Genomic DNA, 9899 nt, shown 5'->3' on the forward strand with positions numbered 1-9899 from the left:
TGTGGCATGTCCACTCCCCTGTCTCAATCCCCAGGCCGAGGAGGCGGAGGGGCGCCTCCCCACAGCTCAGCGCAGGTCACAGGAGGCGAAGGAGCCGCTCCCAGGTAAGCACCCTGGAAACAGCGTGTGGGCCATCACGGCGCCGGACGCGTCCCCTACATCCGGCAGAGACAGTCCGAGGCTGGAGCTCAGCCACTGGACAAGGACGGAAAGCAAAGAAGATGGGCCCTGGTGGCCCCCCACCCTGGCCTCGGACCCCTTCACCGCAAGAAGAGTGGCCGGCTCCATCTCCTACCGGAGGTGACGCAGCGGCTCTTCTGGAGAAATTAAAAGTCATAACTGGCTGGGGTTGTTTTAGTCGCAACTTCGTTCATCTGGGGCAGGTTTTTAAGCGTTTGGAAGCCAGCACTGCCTGAGCGTCTTCAGCCGACGGAGGTTTTTGCACCGATTACATTTTTCTCTTTCCGAACCTTACACTTGGCCGGGGGCCTCCCCGAGAGCCAAGTCCCCAATTTGTAGGTGGGGCGGGAGGGGACGCGCTCACCGTGTCAGGGATCCCTGGTGGTGGATCTAGTAGCCGCCAGCTGAAGAGTGAGTGGGGGGTTACATGCCCTGCGATGCCACCTCGGAGCTCCCTGACCAGCTCTGGGTGCCGAGTTCAGAAGGCCCCCACCCAGTGTCCATCCTCGGAAGCAGGGAGACTATGCTACCGAGGGTCTGCTGGACTGGGGGGCCCTGCAGTTGGGGCCAGGGAAAGCAAACCTCAGGACAGACGGGTTGAGATAGGAAGAGGTTAGAAGCACTTGTGGGGCTGCCTGCCCGGGAGAGCGTGGCTGGTGGGGCTCCCTGGAGAGGCCAGTGGCACTGAGGGGCGGAGTGAATACAGAGTGCTTTCCCCCTGTGTCCCGCATTGCCCCAGGGCCTGCGTCGTTCAGGCTTCAGCGGCCACCGTGAAGATTGCTCAGCCTGAAGCCTCCCTTGCCACATGGCCACATGTACCAGCTGTCACTGTTCTCGTTGCCTCTGGAGGTGGCTTCACTCGTTACACCCACACTGCAGAGGAGGAGCCTGAGGCCTGACTTATGTTCTCAGGTGGTCCAGGGCTCGCCCTGGGGCTGCCTGATTGCAGTGCTGGCCGCTCTCTGATCAAAAGACTGCACTCGCAAGGCCTCCCTGGGTGACGCCCCACTGTGGTCATTGGGGCAGCCCAGGGCCATGGACAGGAGGGCAGGTGTTCCCGTTGATGGAGCTTCCCCCTCCTTGGGCGTTCACTAAACAGCTCCGGTTCCCTTAGCCAGGTGGCCTTGGCCCTCACAGTCTCCTGACGCCACAGAACGAAAGTCTAGGGAGATGAAGATGCAATACGGGGAGGGCCTGGTGCTCCTGGGGAGGGCTCTGCGATGGCCCCACCCACCCCTTTGTCCCCCTTTGCGATCCCTCCGGCAGTGCACTGGTGACCTTGCTGTGTCCGAGGCCTGCCCCCCACCAGCCCTCTGTGCCACTCCTGCCTCACACCAGCGTCTGTCTGGACGGCACCGAGGGGGAAGAGCAAGCTCTGGCAAAGGGTTTCCCCCAAGGGAGGGAAAGAGGCCTCTAAATAATAATAATATAATAATAATTATTATTATTTTTGAGACAAAGTCTCACTCTCTCCCAGGCTAGAGTGCAATAGCGTGATCTTGGTTCACTGCGACCTCCGCCTCCCGGCTTCAAGCAATTCTTTTGCCTCAGCCTCCTGAGTAGCTGGGATTATAGGCACCCACCACCACGCCCACTTAATTTTTGTATTTTTAGTAGAGATGGGGTTTCACCATATTGGCCAGGCTGGTCTCGAACTCCTGACCTTGTGATCCACCCACCTCGTCCTCCCAAAGTGCTGGGTTTATAGGCGTGAGCCACCACGCCCAGCCGACTTCTGAATTCTAAACAAATTTTCTCTAAACTCTTGGCTGGGACTTCGATCACTAACTGTCCAATAACAGGATCATTTTAGGAGCAAACTACCATGTACGTTTCCGCCCTCATTACTAACCAAGCACTGCAGAAAGGCATGCGTCACTTTGAATTTTAAGATTTGTTTTATGTGACTTCGGAATTCCTGGGAGCTGCTCCTTCTGCTTCCTGCATCTGTCCCCGCCAGCGCTGACAGTCCCTTTGCCCTTCAGGAGACCCTCAGACCAAGCCCGGCCCTTCCTTAGCGGGGAAGCCCCGGGCTCCGACAGACAGCCACGTGAGGAGCTTCGGGGAACGCAGCCAATCCTCCTGGGGCAGAGAAGGTCCTTGTGGCCCACAGGAAGCCAGCGTGAGTCGGGTGTGGCTGTGCACTCCCTGTGGGCTGAGTGGGGCCTGGCCTTGCTGTGTGGCCCTGCGGGGTCTCCTGGTCCATCCCATGAGTGCCCCGGGGCCCTTCCCAGCAGATGCCTTCAGTTCTGAAGTTTGCCAGTTCTCTGGGTCTCACCCTAACACTCAACACCTGGGCAGAAAAACAGACTTTTTTCCCATGGCGGCAGGGCCCAATGGGAGGAGGGGAATCTGATGAGTGGGGGTCTCCACGGCCATCTTTTGGGTGGTCTTTGTTCCTTAACCATGGCCGCCGGAAGCACAGGGGCTCCATCCAGCTACAGGAGGTGGACAGAGACAGAGGCCACACCCTGACAGTGTCATTTCTCCAATGTGTCTCCAGCAGGTGACTGAGGGCAGCACGAGCGAAGAGGGCTCGGAATTGGGGCTGGATTTTGCCGAGAGTCCCGTGGAGGAGTCCCAGGAAACCGAGAGCTGGCGATCAGGGGAGCAGAGGTGTGGGGCTGGGCTCCCCGGAGCAGGCAGGACCTGGGGCAGGGGTGGAGCCTGAGGCACGGAGACGGGTTCAGCCAGCACTGCCTGTCCCCCTGCTGTGGAGACCCTCACTCTCTCCTGGCACAGTTGTGCTGCTGGGGTACAGCTGTGCACCCACCCCGAGCCCTCCGGGGTCTGACCCACTTTTGGAAATAAAGATGTCACCCATGAATCAGCCCAAGGTCAGCAGAGGGGCCTCGAACCCCCTGGGAGTGGCAGCCCCACCCCTCTCTGCCACCTGATCCAGTGGGACTGAGACTGGATGCCTCCAAAGACAAGCCACTGGGGAGCCCTTGCCCTCAGGGTCACCTCAGGTGGTGGCAGAGGACTAGCTGGGATGTTTTTCGACTGTGGGCTGTGGACTGAGCCCAGTGGGGTCCCTGACAGTGGGCCCTGGGGAAGAGGCCAGGAGGACCAGGATCCCCACAGGGTTCTCCACGAATGTGCTTGCAGGATGGAGGCCTGCCTGCAGGAGGTCCCCGGCGTCTCCTCCACCTGGCTGGAAACTGCCCGGGCTGCTGCCTCCCCAGGTGATGCCCCAGCCCCCAGCCCCTCCCTCAGCCATCGAGTCCCCACTAAGGGTCCCCCAAGGCTGTTTCTATGTCAGAGCCAGCTTCTCCCCACAGCACACAGCCCCTGCCTTCCCCACTGCCCAGCTGGAGGGCTCTGCCCACGCACCTCCCCATCACAGGGTTGCTGGGGGAGGTGAATGACGGTCAGGGATCCTCTGGATCCACCCACATCCCGAATGAAAATTAAAAAGGCAAAGCCAACCAGTCAGTCCTTGAACCACGGCTGCGGTGCTATGAGGCTGGGTCCCCAAGGCTCGGCAAGGTCCCTGGACATGACTCACTGGGTGTGGGTGGGGGTGGGCATGGTCAACCGCTGGGGTGGAATCACAGGGGTCCAACACGCTGGCACCTCAACGTTCTTCCTGCCTCTGTTCAGGGTGTTTCTCTGTTCTGACCTCCTGGCTTTGGGGGCCGTGGGATATGCATGGGGTCCAGGGTGCAGAGGGTGACAAGTGTTGATTGTCCCCTCTCTCAGCAGCTCCTGTGGCTCCTGAGGAGGTGGCGCTCCCGATCCTGCACCAGGGCAGTCCCCTTCTCCCCGCCACCCCCTCCTGCGGTCCAGGCTCTGAGTCTGCTTCCGGAACCTGCTGGGGGCCTTCGGAAGAAGCCATGGTGTCATCCCACACCTCCCCAGCAGGCTCTGTGACCAGCCTGTCCTGTCCCTCTCTCTGGGAGTTCCAGAAAGCAGCGGCTACGCTGGTCCAACTTTCTGAGAGCTCCAGCTCTCTTCCCGGCTTGGAAGCTGAAGATTCCCCAGACAACGGTTTTGCCTGGCCTGGAGAGCTCTCTGCCCGACACTCCTCCGAGGAAGCTGGCCTGCCTTTGTCCTGGGGGCCAAACCAGGGTGAGCCTCGGCCAGGCAGTGTTCCTGGGGGTGGAGGACGGGTCACCTGGCAGAGGCCCCAGGGCAGTGGGGCCAGCCCCCTGTGTGGTTCCTCCTTGGACACGGCTGTGGCAGAAGGTTCAGCACCGGAGCAGAGCCCGAAGGCAGGCTGGCTGCTGCCTTTCCCAGACGTCCCTTCTCCAAGGTCAGGCTCAGAGCTGTCAGAGGCCTCCAGCGAAGTCTGGGACGAGGACAGCGAGGACTTGCCAGAACCCTGCACTGGGGCCGAGCCAGCCTCGGGGAGCTGCCTGCCTGCAGGTGGTTCATCGGGCCTTGAAAGTGGTGTGGAGACCCAGGTGGCTCTTCCCTCCCCATGGCCTGGGGAGGGGCAGGAAGCTTCTGGGACCAGCGAGAGCCTGACGGGGGTGTCAGACACAGGAGAAGCATGCCGGGCACCCCCGGAGGCCGCCGGTGTGGTGTTCCCACCCCAAATCTCTTCTGCCAGCGACTCGGACTCGCTGCCGGCCTTTCCTCTGGGGACCTCTGGGAGTGAAGGAGCAGATTTCGGCAAAGGAGGAGAGACTTTGGGCTACCAGGAGGAAACTCGGGATGCTGACTCGAGTCTGTCCAGCAAGAGCAAACTCCCGCACCTCATGCCAGAGCCCGAGACCCCGGTGACCCTGCAGGCTCCTCCCGGGGACCTGGGCAGGCTGGCACTCCCAGTAGCTGAGAGCCGGGTGCCTGGGCCCGGTGGGAATGGAGCCCCCACTGTCCTGGAGAAAGCCTGTCCCCCACTTGCCAGTGACGTCTTGACTGAGATCCTATCTCCCGTGGACGAGTTGCTGTCCTACAGCAGTGCCGACCTCCCGTCCTCCATCCACAGGGAGGACCCCCTACCCCCACCTCCTCCCACTCCCCAGGCACAGAGTGATGGCAAAGACACCAACCCATGCTCAGATGCCTTCCCTTCCCCGCCCTCGGGGCCCCTCGGGGAGGACACCGCCATCACCACCCAGGATTTGTCCTCCTTGTCTGAGGAGAGTCTGCCGGAGGGACTGTTTCCTGGGCCCCAGGGGTCCGCGGGAACCCAGGAGTCGGGGCTCTGCCCAGGGGTGGCTGGACCGGGTGGAAGCCTTGAGGACCAGTTGGGTAGATGCAGTTCTATAGCAGAGGATGAGGCCGGAGGCAGCCAGTGGCCTGAACCTGTCAGCTGGCCAGGGCGCCCGTCGTGTGAGGGGTCAGGCAGTGTCCCCGGAGGGCTCCCAGGGCCATCAGTGCAGCCTCCAGCTCCATCCAGAGTGGCCTCTGTGGCCAGGGAAGGTCTGTCAGGGCTGTTGGCAGCTGGTGACGTGGACGTGACGAGTGGCAGTTCATCGGGGGACTGGGATCCTGCTTTGGGTACAGGGTTCTGGGCTGATGTGGCCTTTGAGGAGGTCTTGGGCCGTCGGGGAGAGCCCTGGGAAGGAGCGCAGAGCTCTGGGTGTGCAGAGAGCCAGGGAGGGTCGGGGCAGCTCTTGGTGGGTCTGGATGAGCTCCTAGACACTGCTTCATCTGCAGCGGGGCCCCTGGGCAGCCAAGCCTGCTTGGCCAAGACCCCCACCAGGGGCCGAGACCCCAAAGAAATACTGGGTAAGAGCAGGAAGGCAGCCACACCTCCACAGGCAGCCACACCTCCACGTCCCCGGGAAGCAGCCCCGGCAGCCTCTCCCCCAGGCCAAGTACCCTTGGCCACCCGTGGAAAGTGTGGGTCCCTGGAGCATGCCGGCAAGGACATTGAGGGAGGCCTGAGCCGCCAGGTAGAGGACTCACCCGGGCCCGAGGGCGCACTGGGCAGAGAGCCGCTCCTGGAGACAGACTCAGGCTGTTGTGCACATCTCCCAGGTGTGGAGCGAGACCAGGCAGTGGACCTCGTCTCCACGCGGCTCACCAGGAGGGTCCTGCGTGACTCCTTAGCTGCTGTCTCCACACTGGCCCCCAGGTGTGGCCCCTAGGGAGTGTTTTCTGGAACTACAGAGATGCACAGGCGTCCACGATGTCATTGTGAGCTGTGTGTGGCACACACATGCACACGTGGGAGTAAGAACCTAGAGGCCTGGACTTTCCCAGGGCGGACCGGCCAGGCGGCCGGCTGTGCAGGAGGGCCACCTGGACCTTCCCAGGGTGGACCAGCTGGGCAGCTGGCTCTGCAGGACGGTCGCCTGGACCTTCCCAGGGTGGACCGGCTGGGTGGCCGGCTGTGTGAGGGATGGTGGCCTCGACTTTCCCAGGGTGGACCGGCTGGGTGGCCGGCTGTGCGGGACGGTCGGCTGGACCTTCCCAGGGTGGACCGGCTGGGTGGCCGGCTGTGTGAGGGATGGTGGCCTGGACTTTCCCAGGGTGGACCGGGTGGGCGGCCGGCTCTGCGGGACGGTCACCTGAAGCTGGGCCCAGACTGCACACCCACTCCTTCGCATCAAAGCCATGAAGAGGCGTCCAAGAAAAGGCGTTGCAGCCCAAAGCCAAGAACAGTCAGAGTCGTCAAGAACAGGAGCGAGGGCAGGGGTGGAACAGCGCCTATGCCAGGACAGGGGTCATGGGGATCAGCGAAGGCCAAGAGAGGAAGAGAGAACATTTGGGGTAAAGAAGAGCTGGGGTGGGCCCGGCTGGTGCTGACTCACACCCCTGAGCCCTGCTTAGAAGACAGTCAGGGGCATTTGCCTGCTTTGACTTTGGAGGTGCCTCCCCCCGCCACCCTCTACCCCGCCCACACGGCCAGCAGATGACGTGCAGCTGGGGGGACTGGGCATGGGCGTCTCTCACCTGAGCTGCACAGACCAGAGGAAGCCGCAGCTCAGCGGCCCAAGGTCATTTCCCCTGCAGCCCGCACAGCCGGGGGCTTGTCCTCTGGGAGTCAGTGGCCCAAGATCTCTTTTGGAGCATGTTTGGGACTCGCTGTGCCTGGAAGGCCAGGGCATCCGATTTCTCCTGGTGTCATGGACTTTTCTTTGCTTCCAGAGCATTCGCTGGGACCCCTGTAATTTCTCCGGGACCCTTTTGAATTTGAGGGTCTCTCCTTGAATGGGGAGTTGATGGGCAGCGTGTTGGCCTCAGGGACCTCTGTGTCCCAGCACTGATCCCTCCAGGATGTGGCTTCTCCTGTCCAGGGCCTCAGGCCTCCTCCACTTTGAGAGGGGACCACACTCCAGACTTTATGCATGCAGTCCGGTGGGAGACATCACAAAGCTGGCCTGGCAAAGCCCTAAGGCGCCAGGTTGCAGGACACACAGAGCTGCCAGGGCCCTCTACCCCATAGCTCTGGTGAAAGACCCCAGGCCCCTGAGAACCCCTTTGGGCCCCCTTCCGTGAGGTAAGAGCCCCTCTCCAGACACCCCTTGCTGGGCAGCAGCTAGGCCCAGCCTGCCTTCTCCAGCCCCGGGGCGGCTGCTCAGCCCCAGGTGCCGTTAGGATGGCCGGCCTGTGTCAGGGCCCCCACTCAGCATGTGTGTGGGAAGCCCAGCTCGGGCCGGGCATCTGATTTTGCGCCAGCTCCTGCCCAGCCCACCTGAGAACGCAGAGGTTTGGATCCAGTGGGGAATGTATTCCTGCGCCGTGCTCTCAGTTTCAGAACAAACTTTGAGCTGAGCTACAGCTTTCTCACGGATCCCCTTCTAGTCTTCCGAACAAATCAGTCTGTGATTTTTTATTTTTTTCCATTTATTGCTGACCCTTTTGGATTTATGAGACCGTGGGAGAGGAATTATGTATTTCACACACACGCATCTGGCACGGCAATAAATCTCCTCCACTGAAGCCCCCGCAGATTTGCGGCAAATCCGATGGCTTCCCGGCTCGCCGCCACATGGTTGGTGCTGACGTGCGGTGTGATGCAGTGGCGGCTGCACTCACAGCTGGACTTTCCCTGGGATCCCAGCAGGTGCCAGTGGCAGGGTGCCCTTGAATGGGGCTGGTCGTGAGGAACGAAGGCAAACCCGGGCCAGGGCTTCCAAGGACAGCAGCGCTGGAGGGGGCCGGAGCTATCAGGTTACTCTGACTGCAGGAGAAAAAGCCACTCCACCAGAGGTGTAAATACATTTAATCTCCCAACATGACACATACAGAGCAGAGGGCTTTGGCATTCAGATATATCGACCGGGCGAGATGGTAATCCAAGGTTCCTCCCCTTCAAGGTCTCCTGCTGTTCTTGTCTGGGCTCTGATCTGTCGTCACCGCTTGGGCCAATAAATCTTGATACCGGCCTCCAGAGAAGTCATTATCTTTCATAGAAAATGATTATTTCTCAGTTAAACCCTACGTTTAATTTTCCCGTGATCTGTCTCTTTCAGCTTCCCTGCTTAACGGTTCCCTCCTGCATAAAATGCCCATGAACGTGTCCGCGGCACTCCCAGTTCCAAATCATCAGACAAACTTTACGAGTCCTTTTGATTCCCTGCCCTGCATGGCCATCACGGCCACCCTCATAAAACACACATGAAGGCCAGGGGGGCCCTTTATGAAAGGGGGCGGCTGCACACACTCCTGGGAAGCATAGCCTCCTGGCACCCAGGGGACTGGGAGAACTCACTCACTGCCCAGGTGGAGCAGGGTCCCTGCGGGTCATTTTCTCTGTCCCCAGGGTCGAGCCTGGCCCGTTCATGCCCAGCAAAGCCAGGCTCAGAAGCCGTCCTTTTCGTGGCTCCCCAGGCAGCTTTGGGGTCCTGGAAGAGTGTTGGCAGGTCCCACAGCCATCCCATGGCGCCTTGTCCCGTCCACCCACCTCATGGCAGCATCAAAAGCTGGGAGTGGAGGATGGGATCACACATACCCCCTGGCGCTGCCCCGGGGCTCCCTGCCACCCTTCCCCTGCCCGCCACTCACCATGTCCATCAGTCTGTAGCTGATGCAGCACCGGCCACACTGGTACTGGGAGCCAGCTCGGGCTCTGAGGCTGCCTGGGCCCTGCTCCACCTCTCCCTAGGGGTCTGGCAGGGAGCCCCTGCCCTCAGACGTGCCTCCGTGTCCACAGTCCCAGGAGGGTGGCCACCCACCTCCTCATGGTGTCCTAGGGAGGACATGGAGAATTGTTCCCCCGGGCACTGTTCCTGGCACGTAGCCAGTACGCAGGGGCTGGCACAGGTGTGCACAATTCCTCCTCAGAAGTTTTCCCAAAGTGGGTGGTGGTCGGTCATAAGCAGCTGAGCCCTCCATGCCAAACTCCTGCTAAAGGGGGAGATGTGGATGGCAGGACCAGTCCTGGAGCCAGGGCCATTGAAATCCATTGGGCCTCATCTCCGCTCTCCCCAGGTGGAAAGGGAGGTGGCTCAGAGCTGGGGTTCTGCCTTTGTCTGCAACACAAGCGTTGGAATGGGCCCTCCTGGGTTCCGGGAGGCACGTGGGCCTGAGACTTTCCTCTCTGTCACATACATGCCATGTGTCCTTCACCTCACACAGTAGTCAGCCCTCTGAGCCTCAGTTTCCCCCTCTGTAAAACAGGAATATCAGGCCGGGCACGGTGGCTCACGCCTGTAATCCCAGCACTTTGGGAGGCCGAGGCGGGCGGATCACGAGGTCAGGAGATCGAGACCATCCTGGCTAACACGGTGAAACCCCGTCTCCACTAAAATACAAAAAAAATTAGCCGGGCGTGGTGGTGGGCGCCTGTACTCCCAGCTACTCGGGAGGCTGAGGCAGGA

General features: G+C 61.0%; 1 protein-coding gene across 2 annotated transcripts in view; it reads left to right on the forward strand.

The window, feature by feature from the left end:
• CCDC187 (coiled-coil domain containing 187) overlaps positions 1-8470 on the forward strand; it is a 60537-nt gene extending 52067 nt beyond the window's left edge. For both annotated transcript variants that reach the window (XM_077967091.1, XM_028834601.2), the window contains exons 23-27: positions 35-104; positions 2166-2302; positions 2684-2796; positions 3289-3365; positions 3883-8470. In XM_077967091.1, coding sequence (XP_077823217.1) covers positions 35-104; positions 2166-2302; positions 2684-2796; positions 3289-3365; positions 3883-6221 — 2736 coding nt within the window. In that variant the 3' untranslated portion in view covers positions 6222-8470. The remainder of the gene's footprint in view (positions 1-34; positions 105-2165; positions 2303-2683; positions 2797-3288; positions 3366-3882) is intronic.
• Positions 8471-9899: the final 1429 nt, after the last annotated feature.

Source organism: Macaca mulatta, chromosome 15 (assembly GCF_049350105.2).
Source record: "Macaca mulatta isolate MMU2019108-1 chromosome 15, T2T-MMU8v2.0, whole genome shotgun sequence".
Taxonomy (NCBI): Eukaryota; Metazoa; Chordata; class Mammalia; order Primates; family Cercopithecidae; genus Macaca; species Macaca mulatta.